Source organism: Monodelphis domestica, chromosome 5 (genome assembly GCF_027887165.1).
Source record: "Monodelphis domestica isolate mMonDom1 chromosome 5, mMonDom1.pri, whole genome shotgun sequence".
NCBI classification, from domain to species: domain Eukaryota; kingdom Metazoa; phylum Chordata; class Mammalia; order Didelphimorphia; family Didelphidae; genus Monodelphis; species Monodelphis domestica.
In genome coordinates, this window is record NC_077231.1 from 297,133,851 (window position 1) to 297,146,244 (window position 12,394).

At 39.0% G+C, this 12,394-nt stretch overlaps 1 protein-coding gene across 12 annotated transcripts in view; it reads right to left on the bottom strand.

Annotated features, from left to right (window-relative positions):
* The window catches only part of THRB (thyroid hormone receptor beta), a 468,459-nt gene that overhangs the window by 256,519 nt on the left and 199,546 nt on the right, over nt 1–12,394 (bottom strand). For all 12 annotated transcript variants that reach the window (XM_056800353.1, XM_016426467.2, XM_056800351.1 and 9 more), the window contains exon 2: nt 4,317–4,382. In XM_056800353.1, coding sequence (XP_056656331.1) covers nt 4,317–4,328 — 12 coding nt within the window. In that variant the 5' untranslated portion in view covers nt 4,329–4,382. The remainder of the gene's footprint in view (nt 1–4,316; nt 4,383–12,394) is intronic.

Here is a 12,394-nt window from a genome sequence, read left to right on the forward strand (position 1 = left end):
CAGCTTACTTGAAAACCATTGGAAACTTCAGTGCAGTACAAATTCCTGAACTTTGCATTTCTTAAGGTCTTCCACAATCTTGGTAAGCATGACCCTACCTTTCCATATACTTTAACCAAACTATACTATTCCCTATAGATGTCCTATACTATTCTTTATTTTGCATATACTATTCTCCAAGAACACCAGGGATTCACTCATCCCATAACTAGACCCCTCAGACATCATTTATGAAACAATGATCATGAAGAAAGTCCTAGTCATTCTCACCAAATACTGGCTAACTGCCTCTAATGGGGCAAGATCCCCAGAGTGAGAGACAGAAAGTGGCATGTGCCAGCACAGTCAGAGCATTTCTCCCCCCACAGATCTCAGTGGAGAGGCATCCCAGGACCCTAATCCCAAGAGTCTCAGGAACATCAGTACCTTCAAGACCCAACCACTGACTTAGCTTCCCTGCAGCCACCAGTGAAGAGAGCAATCCTTGTGGAGAAGAAATCCATCTTTCTCACCACCACCACCACCAATCAGTATCTGACTGCTACCAGCAGGCGCCAAAGTCCTGGGGATGGTAATGGTCCCCAGACCCCTGGAAGTGCCTTCATTATCCAATAGCCCCTTTTGGGGATGCAACCTAGCAGCTACTTTTGTGGGTGCTCATACCCAGGGCTACTGAAGACCCAGAAGAGAAAGTCTTCAACATCAAAGTTCCCAGCTCTATCCAACGGTTCAGAACCAGAAACTAATATGATTTTATCAGTGGAAATGACATTAAAGGTGAAGAATTACCATCTGGTCCACCATGACTACATCCTAAGGACCACAAAATCTTTCTACCTGACTTGTATGTGAAACCTCCTACTGGTATTATTCCCACTCCACCCCATTCCATCTCCATTAGAATGTGAGTTTCTTGGGAGCAGGGGCCATCTTATTTTCTCTTTGTAGCCTCAGCACTTGGCACAATGTTTGGCATATAGCATTCATTCATTCTTTCATCTCCCTCTATTTATTTCCAAATTAAAGGCTCCTATTGGCTTCTAGAATAAGGAAAAATCCTTTGCACATCCTTAAAAGCCCTCCTGTAATGCCAACCTACCTGTCCAGCTTTATCCAGTATATTTGTACCCAATATATATTAGATCCAGCATATTCATAACCAGTATGTATTAGGTCCAGCATATCTGTATCCAGTATATATTAGATCCAGCATATTTGTATCCAGTATATATATTTGATTCAGGATTACTTGTATCCAATATATATTAGATTCAGCATATTCATAACCAGTATGTATTAGACCCAGCATATTTGTATCTAGTATATATTAGATCCAGCATATTTGTATCCAGTATATATATTTGATCCAGGATTACTTGTATCCAATATATATTAGATCCAGTATATTCGTATCCAATATATATTAGATCCAGCATATTCATATCCAGTATGTATTAGATCCAGCATATTTGTATCCAGTATATATATTTGATTCAGGATTACTTGTATCCAATATATATTAGATTCAGCATATTCATAACCAGTATGTATTAGACCCAGCATATTTGTATCTAGTATATATTAGATCCAGCATATTTGTATCCAGTATATATATTTGATCCAGGATTACTTGTATCCAATATATATTAGATCCAGTATATTCGTATCCAATATATATTAGATCCAGCATATTCATATCCAGTATGCATTAGATCCAGCATATTTGTATCCAGTATATATATTTGATTCAGGATTACTTGTATCCAATATATATTAGATTCAGCATATTCATAACCAGTATGTATTAGGTCCAGCATATTTGTATCCAGTATATATTAGGTCCAGCATATTTGTATCCAGTATATATATTTGATCCAGGATTACTTGTATCCAATATATATTAGATCCAGTATATTCGTATCCAATATATATTAGATCCAGCATATTCATATCCAGTATGTATTAGACCCAGCATATTTGTATCTAGTATATATTAGATCCAGCATATTTGTATCCAGTATATATATTTGATCCAGGATTACTTGTATCCAATATATATTAGATCCAGTATATTCGTATCCAATATATATTAGATCCAGCATATTCATATCCAGTATGTATTAGATCCAGCATATTTGTATCTAGTATATATTAGATCCAGCATATTCATATCCAGTATATATTAGATCCAGTATATTTGTATACAGTGTATTTATATTTGTCTAGTCTAAATAACTCCCCTTCCCAAACTAAGTTCCAGCTCCACTGTCCTCTAGGTGGCCTGGAGCTCTCATTCCACTCTCCATTCCTGTCCATTGAACCAGGCCCCCTGCCATGCCTGGGTTGCCTTGTGCCCTTGTCTCTGACTCTCAGAATCCTTGCCTTGTTTCCAGACTTAACTTCTCTCTCATGCTCCCAGACCTTCCCTCTCCTCCCTTCTCACATCATCTCCCATTGCTTATCTGTGACCACATCACATCCTCTAGCAGAACATGAGCCATCAGAGGGCAAAGTACTGTCTGTTCTGTCTGTGGGTCTCCCTGCCTCCCAGTACATACTATAATGCCAACAGCTTGTTGGGGTAAAATCAACAATGATCAAGAGATTACTATGTGCCCAGTACTATGTTGGGCAACTAGTCCTGGACTCAGGAAGACTTGAGTTCATACCTGACCTCTAATATTTACTGTGTGACCCTGATCAAGTCACTTAACCTTGTTGGCCTCAGTTACTTCATCTGTAAAATGAACTGGAGAAGGAAATGAGAAACCACATCATTATCTTTGCCAAAAAAGACCCCAAATGGGGTCATAAAGAGTCAGACCCGACTAAAAAACAACTGACCAATAACAAGATGTACTGAGGATACATTATTTAGTGCTAGAGTTATCTGGGCATGAGTTTCATTACTCCACTCATGAACCAGCTTCTTTGGGAGGCAGCAAGGCTGGATATAGAGTCAGGAAACTCTGGATTCGAGTCCCAACTCAGATGTTTATTAACTTCTTGGACAAGTCTTTGACTCAGTTATGTATGTCCAAAATGGCAGTATTTGACTCAATAGCCTCTAAGATTCCTTATAGCTCTAATCCTCTGATTCTTTATCAGATAGACTGAAAACTCTATCAAGGCACAGATTGTGTCTTAACTGAGTTCCATATCGTCTTCTGTGCTTGGCTCAGTGATCTGGATACAGCAAAAGTTTAATGAATGTTTGTTTAATTTCGTGAATTTGAAACCTAATAGCATTCTTCCTCTCCAGTCAACTCATCCTCCTTAAGATTTTGGAAAAACACACAAACACAGACGCAGCCTCTCCTCCTTGTCACCCACGAGGACTAGACAGCACAGATCTGGCCACTGGCTAAGGTTGCAAAGCAATGTCAAGGAGCCAAGTTGGGGGCCTGCAAGTGAGAGTCTTTGGACTGAAGGCTGTAATATTAGTACCAGTTATAATCAGATAAAACCACCCAAACTTAGAAGCTCGTACAATAGGCCAGAGGCCAGGGGGCTAGGGAGGGGGAGGGAGGGAAAGAAAGGCACAAAGACATTATTCAAAGGCAGCCAGGGAGCTTTTCTGTATCCACCACTCAACTCTGGCCAAGCTTGAATGTCAAGCTATAGTGAGCAGGATGGTAGGTTGGTTGTTGTTTTTTTTTTCCTTCATGGTGAGGTTATAGCCTGCTAATGAAAAAATAAACACAAAAGAGAAAGCTCTGACATAACCCTAGCTACAGAGACACGAATGGGAACTGTGTTGTTATAATGATGTAAACAAACGATGCTCCAAATGATAGGCCAAGAGGCCAAATTGGCGGCTTGGAATAACAAAACATCTTGAGATGAAAAGGAAAATTCCACAGACTTGTCAGGAATAAAGTGTCGCTTGTAATTGGGGCAGGTGCTTAGTTCCACAATGATTTGCCAGATTATTTTATTATCCAATTTGGGTATCTTGTTAGCACCTCACTAACAGGAGAAGTGAAAAGGCCCAGTTAGATTCTCCCTCACTCTGCAGAAATTGTCCTGATAACTAAGGGGAAAATGGGCTCTTGTTGGTCACTGTCCTAATTCCACCTCCTTCCTGCCCCCAGTGTATTCTCTTTCTTCTGTTTGTTTATATCACATCTCTTTAGCACATTTGGTGGGTGCTGTTTATCAACCCTAAGGAGCCAAAGAGCTTTAAAAAATGTCCAATGGTGGAGTACTGATGACAACCAGCAATAATAACAAAATAATCATTTAAAAAAACAGAATGGACATTTAAGCGCAAAGAGCTCCAGGCCAAAAAAATAGAACCAAACATGATCTCTTACCTTCTCATCCATTAAACCATGTTGGGAAGTCAGGAGACAGAGGCCACTCCAGGAGAAACAGTCAATCTAGAAGAAGGAGACACAGATGGAAATTAAGTCAAGGTTTTGTGAAACGTCACCTATACTCTTACATGTTTCTGTGCTAAAGGAGGATCTGGCTCAAAAACTCTCTGCAGTAGCATAGTGCTTGGCATATAGTAGGTATTTTATAAATGCTTGATTTCATTTTTTTTAATTTTATTTAATTAGATGATTTAGAATATTTTTCCATGGTTACAAGACTCATGTTTTTTCCCTCCCCTCCCTATATCCCCCTCCCATATCTGACGCACAATTCCACTGGGCTTAATATGCTATTGACTTCATTTTTGAAGTCCTATTCTAACAGGTTGTTCAGAATGGACTTGTCAGGCAACAAGGAGACATAGTGGTCAGAGTGCTAGGTTTGCAGCTGGGAAGACCTGGGTTCAAATTTGATCTCATTCACTTTCTAACTGTGTGACCCTTGACAAGTCATTTAATCTTGTTTTCCTAACTCTTGTCCTTCTGTCTTAAGTGTTGTTATTAGGACAGAAGGTAAAGATTATTAAAAAAAAGAATGGACATATCAACCCAAGAATTGTAATGATTTATTATACTGAGAATACTTTGAGGCCTCCCATAATTTCCTTTCTCCTTAAATTCTATAATAGAGGGGATTGCTACAATCATTCAATAATCAACAGACATTATTAAGGGCCTATTATGGTACCAAAAAATGCTAGGTGCTAGGAACCTAACGACAAAAGTAAAACAATGCTTGCCCTCAAGGAGGTTATACTCTATCATTTTATCTCTTTCTCCAACAAATCAAGGAAATCATAAAGAAAAGATGAGCTCAAGGACAGAATCTGAACCCAAGACTTGTTTCCTGGAATGGTGAGGTAATCAAGAGTTCAATGAGGTGAATCACAAGTATTAGAGAAGGCAATCTAGTGGGAAGCTACACAAAGTCTTCTTCAAATGATTCATCATTCCTCAGGAAGGTCTTAGTGACAGTGACAATGACATTACCTTGTCATATCACATCTATAACACTATATCCAACAAATTTTAGGATGCCCATCGATAAGCTCTAGAACATTCAGTGGAGGGTAACCAGAATGATTCAGTGGAGGGTAACCAGACTCAGGGGCAGGGTAGGGAGAAGACTTGATACTTATCTACAAATATCAGTAAGTTTCACATACAAATTTTGTTAATGAGATTATAGGCAGTAGTGCAGCTGAGCAAAGTTGAAATCCACTGAATGATCCCCAAATGGTCATTAATGGTTCAATGCCAATTTGAAAGAAAGTTTCTGGGGGCCGGGAGACCATAGGGATCTGTCCATGGTTCTATATTGCTTAATATAGTTGATCAATGGAAGGCCTCTTCCCCAAATGTGTGGTAGATGGAATGGATGGACTAGGAGTTAAGAAAAGCTTGAATCAAGTCTTGTCCTCTGACACATAGAGGCTATGTGATCCTAGACATTTATTCTTTCAGTGCCTTGGAGCCCCTTGTTGTTGTTCAGTCAATTTTCAGTCATATGCAATTCTAGACAATCCTATTTGGGTTCTTCTTGGCAAAGACATTGGAGTGGTTTGCCATTTCCTTCTTCAGCTCAATTGCCAGATGAGGAAACTGAGGTGAAGTGACTTGCCCAGGGTCACCCAGCTAGTAAGAAGTATCTGAGGTCAGAGTTTAACTGACAGACAGTTTACCTGATTCCAGGCCTGGTACTGGCCACCCAGCTACCCCAGAGCCCACAGACAATTATCTGTAACTCTCGGTAGGAAAGGAAATGATAATAAGAATTGTTAGATAAAATTACCTAATTAGGAATTCATTTACCAGCTCTAGTCCAAAAAGCAAAAAAAGACCAGTGCCTTGAATAAAAATATGATTGGCATGCTTACCAAAAAAATGAGAAGAAGCAAAGAAAGCTGGGGGAAATCAACATGTCAGCAATAGAAGGGGCCTCTGGAACCATCTAGCACACCCATACATGATTAAAAATCCTATCTACAACATATGGCCATCATGCCTTTGTTCAAAAACCTCCAACAGTCTTGATGAGGGAGAACTCACTACCTCGTGGGGCATTCCATTCCAAATGAGAACAGTGTTCTCTGTATTAAGCACTATGCTAAGGACTGGGGTTACAGAAAACAGGGTCCCTACCCTTGAGGAACGTACATTCTAATGGAAGTAGACAACCTGTAAATATTGTTACATAGATAATACTGATAGAGTAGATGAAAGTAATTTAGAAGGGAAGGCATTAGCTGCTGAGGGGGCCAGGAAAGATCTGAAGAAAGTGGCCTTTAAGCTGAACGTTGAAGGAAATCATGGAAACTAAGAGGTAAAGGTGAAAGGTTAGAAACTTGTACACATAAGGACCAGCTAGTATGAAGGCAGAGAGATGGAAGCTCAACTGTCACATTCAAAGACCTAAAATGGTCCAGTCTACCAGGGCTAAAGATTAAATGGTGAGGAGTAACATATAAGGAGAATGGAAAGGTGAGATGTATGAGTAGCTATGGTTAAATGACTTGCCCAGGATCATACCCTACATATGTCAATGAGAAGATTTGAATTCAATTGCTTCTGATTATGAGGGTCAGCTTTTCATCTGTTATGTTACACTAGTACTCTTTGATCCTGATTTAGTCAACTATTGTGTTAACCAAGTTTGTATCACTTGAAAATTTGTTAAGCATGCCATCTCTGCCAGTAACCAATACCTGATAAAAATGTGTATATTCCATGGCCAAGTACATACTCCAAGGTACTCTACTATAGCTAACCTTCCCAGTTGAAACCCAACCATTCATCTTTATTCTCTGAATCCAGCTAATCATCTAGTTTTGAATTCATCCAACTATGTTATCTCAGTTCTTTTCTTTCTACTTTTTCTACAAGATTAGTGTGAGAAGTTTGAGTCTAATACTTGTGAAAATCTAGGTAAACCATTTATGTATCACCCCCCTCCCCTCCATCCACTGGTCTATAAATTCTTTCATAAAAGGAAGTGAAGTGAAGCAAGCATGGCACTTGGTTGTGTTATCATCACTACTTCCTTTCTTGGATGTCTACTAGCTATTCACTTAATACATTGTAGAGCCTTTCTAGGACTTTTTCCAATCCTACACCATGATCCAAAGGACATGAAGTGGTTAAAATGTTGGGAAAAATCTACCAACTGAGGATAAATGTGAAGTCTTACACCTGGGCTCAGCAACCAAGCACATGATGTGGGAAGCTTTACTGGAACTCTGTCAGTCAATAAACATTCCTTAAATGCCCTCTGTGTGCCAGGAAATAAGATAAATGATGGAGATATAAAGAAAGGTAGCTCATAATCTAATGGGGAAGAGAACTGAAAAACAGAGGATTTTAGAATTTGGCAAGCTCAATTTGTGCCAGCATGTAACATCCAGTCAATATGAAGCTGAGGGAAGTGGCTGTTCCATTGTAATCTGGTCTGATCACTGGGTGCCACATTTTAGAAAGGGCACTGGTAATCTGTGGAACAGCAACAAAAAAGGGACCAGAATGGTGAAGACCCTAGAGATTATGCCATATGAAGATGGAATGAAGGAACTGTAGATGTGTAACTTCGAAAAGAGAAGACTTGTAGGGGAGGTATAATAGATGTCTTCAAAAATTCAAAGTGCTATATCATATCAAAAAGAGGTTTAATTTGTATGCGTGGCCCTGAAAAGCAGAACTAGGAAGTATGATGGGATGTTGCAGAGTGTCCTATTTAAGTATGTGGTGAAAAAGAACTTCCCAATGATTAGAGCTGTCCTGAAAGAGCAATAAGATGACTTGGCTGGAAGTAGTGGATTCTTCTTCACTTGAGATATTTAAGCAAAAAATGGGTGGCCACTTGTTGGGTGTGATGAGAAGGGAATTTTTGTTCAGATACTATTTGGATTAGCTAGCCTATGAGTGGCTGTGACTTATGAATGGAGAGATAGTGTGTTCTAGTGGAGAGGGGATGTTGAACTTGGAGTTAGGAAGACCTGAACTTAGAGTTTGCATTTTAACTCAACTATGGAGAAAACAATGAAAAGTTATTCCAGAAAGGTAGGATTTTTGTTCAGTGTAAAGAAAAAAATGTTTCCTGATAATTAGTGCAGACAAATGGGGAAACATCACTCACATCAGCTAGTATAAGTAAGATTAGAGGTACAGCTAAACCAAGGTTTGAGCCATGGACACACCCTGAGTATGGCTCCCATTTGGAAGAGAGAAGCCTCTGCCTAATTTTACCAACAGAAATAGAGATGTATCTTTTCTTCTAACACTCTCTTCCTTATGGAAAAGGTACCATACCCTTGCAGGAACTCCCTCCCCCCTTAGTTGCAGGGAGAGTTCACAATCATGCTTCCAGCTAAGAGTGGATCAAAAGTCACTTACTTACATCATGCCAAGATTATTTCTCATTAGTAGCTACTAGTTCTTATTACTTGACTTATTACAGTCCCAGACCACTCCAAGACCATTGTCTTTTCCTTCAAATGCCTATCCATCCCATCTGATTCCCACTAGGTCTTTATGCTTTCTCATGTACACAAAGGATAGGCCATCACTCTTCCAATGACTGCTCAGGACACTAGTATTGATGGAAACACATGAATTCCCAACAAAAGGGGACCTAGTGGGGTTAGCCTCTAGACGCTGCGAGAGTAGAGTTTGCTGGTTTCTGATATTGAGCTCAATGGTGCTATCTCATTCAGAGGCACTGCCCTGGAAATAATTATCCAGTAAAGCTAGAAAGAGGACAGGCTCAGAAAAATTTGAGCTTCTGCACATAATGGGTGTTTATCGGCACCCCATGGCCAGGCATGTTCGGCATTCCCCACTGAAATGTCAGAAGAACTGGTGCTAACTGTGTTAAGAGCTGGAGAGAGGCTGGAGGCCTCTGAGAAAGCAAATCTTGATGCAACCTGATCATGAGCTCTGTTGACTTGTGTCCTCAGATAGGGGCAATTCCTCTGTCTCCAAATCAAACAGGCCCTTGAAATCACACCTGTGTCCTGTCCAATTCTACATTACTCTAAGTGGATTTTGTTATACACTGAATGGGTGCTGATTGACTTTGAATATCTCCTGCTGTAGCTCTCCAGACAGACCTGACTTCAATCTCATTTCATCCCGTTTTACATATGATGATAAAACCTGGCAGAGATAAGCTGGACAGTGCTCAATATGTTGTATGTCTAAACTATTTGCTTTGGATTGACTAGGTTTTTTTTCCCCCTTACTGTTTGTTTTAAAACACTATTAAGCCAGACTTTGAAGTTGAACTCATCTAAATATGTTTAGGCCACCTGCCCAAGCTATAGTCTCCAGGTTCTACAAATGGAGGACATTTTAAATATTCAGACAGAAATGTCTAAATATGGCTTAGTCTTTCCTGGAAAATTAGAAAAATGAAGACTCACATGATGGAAGACCAGGAATTGTAAGACCTATACTCTGAACAGTAAGTCCTTTAGTGTTTCCAGTCATTGACTTCAGCAAAACGCTTTTCATTTTTGGCAGGGGGGAGGTGGCGTTAGAGCTAAGATATGATGGTTCTTCAAAGTGCTGCCATTTTACTGGTATATATCACAGCCTCTCTTCAATTTGGGAGATCATCTTTCAAAACCTCTATGGCCCCCTTCCCTGAATCACTGCCACCAACTCGTTGGCATACTTCTCTGAAATTAGCCTTGCTATATAACCAAGTAGGACAGGCAAAGATTCTCCAGTTTGGTAGAACCTATGAGACCCTACACTTCTATGGCAATACCTTCAGGGACCCAAGGTCCGAGAGTTCCGCTGTGAGGCATGTGTCCCAGGCAAGCCAAAGAATAGAAAGAAAGCACACATACATACCAGAATACTTATAGTATCCCTTTCTGTGGAGTCAAAGTCCTATACAGAAAGGTGCCCACTGATTGAGGAAAGGCTAAATGAACTGTGGTATGTGAATACAGAGGAGTATTATGGTACCATAAGACATAAAGAGAAGTATGGGAAACTTAATATGAACTGATGCAAAGTGTGGCAAGCAGGACCAAAAATACAATGTATATCATGACCATCATCATATAAATGAAAAGAATAAAGTCAAAGATAACTATTGTATAATTAACTATAATGACCAATTATAATGAATAAAATATGCCTCCCCTACTTCTTTGCAGAAATGGGAGATTCTGGGTATGGAATATTGGATATAACTAAAGGAGGATTTCTATGAGTCAAAAAAGTCCTCTATTGAAAAAGCCACCATAAAGTTTCAAAGTTTTCCCACTAAAATGCTTCTTAAGCATTACTCACACAACAGGCTATATACTATGTTTTTCACTATAACTCCAGGACAAAACAAATTAAAACTAGAGGCTTAAAATCATGCCAGCTTTTGCAAAAGTGTGACAGCAAGGAAGGAAATGAAAAGAACTCAGGCCAGACTTGGGGTCCTTCCAACTTCAACAGGTTCTTTGAGCATTCTTGGACTAGTCATTTAAAAAATATGCATCTGTGCCTATATGGCCATTGCTAAAAGGAACCAGTGACTAACTTTATTTGCATTGGATTTTTAAAGAAAAGAAATGGGAGTCAACTCCTTGGAACAAATATGGTCTAGTCTGTGTGTTCTGTTGGGCATTTTAAATTCAGGTTCAAACATATTAATAATATGGGATTTTCTAGTTAAGAAAAAGAAATCAGACCTATTATACTATACTTACATCAGGAATAAATATTTTTCTGGGCAGGAAATGGTTCACTTTGTAGCTATCTGACCTAAGGTTAGGCAGGCTCAGCTTCCCATGACTACTTTCAATTAATGCAAAAGAAAGGTTAAAGTGTAAATAAAGTTCCCATTCATTGAGTTGACTAATATGTTATTTATAAATGGTTTCCAAATTGTTTTTTTTTTCTATGTAGGGTAACTAGGTACCAAATTAATCTCCTGAAAGAACACAAGTTATGGAGGCATAAATTTTATTGCAAAGATTGAGTATAAAAAATCCAGAGGTTAAAAATAATATTAAAAATTGTGCCAAAAGATCACATTGGAAAGTTGATAGGGTATGGAGGATGGGCAGCTAAACTCTCTTTCTTGCTCCTGAATTCATAACTCTTCCCTCTCTCTTCAAAGTAAGATAAATCAACTAATCAATAAACATTTATTAAGTGCCTAAGTAGAAGCTGATTTATAAACATCACATTTATACTGGGGACTATGATCAATATTAATGGAAATAAGTAGAAATTATAAGAGATCTTCACATTAACACAAAGTGGGTTCAATTTCATAGGTATTTTTCCCCTGAAAGATAGCAGAATCAAGACATTCAGCAGCCCATGAAGATATCCACTGTGATTCTATGGTATTCAGACAATTTGGTTTTATGATCTTTTCCCTCCCGTCTGCCATTACTTCCTTGCATTGGTGAATAACCAATCATTTTTTTCTCACTCATCTAAGTGAAGGCACACAGTTTGATGAGTGAGTCCTAGCAAATTATTCATAGCAAATGCTAACAGTAAAGGGGTACCTCATTTAATCTCCATGTACATTTACTTCTAAGCCAACCACCACTTCAAAAATAATTATGGAGAGCAGTTTCATCAAACGTTTCATGGATGAAGCAGTCTTTTAGGAAAAGGAGAAAAGGAATAAAGACCTGAGCATTTGGAGAAAAGAGAGCAGAATAGTGCTGTCTTCAAAACATAAATTCTATTAAAATATGAATGTAATTAGAAGAAAAGGCTGGATGGTAGATCCAGAGTGAAAGGGACCTAGACCAATCCCTCATTTTACTGATGAGGTTCAGGTAAGTAAAATAATTTTTCCAACATCACACAGAAGCAATAAGGACCAGAACTGGGATGTATTTAGTGTTTTTTCCTCTGTTCCTTGAAATTTAGGCTTTGTATTTATTTCTACAGCTAGGTGGTGGAGTGGATAAAGCACTGGGCCTGGAGTCAGGAAGATTTATCTTCATGAGTTCAAATACCGACTCAGACACTTACTAGTTGCCCCAGGCAAG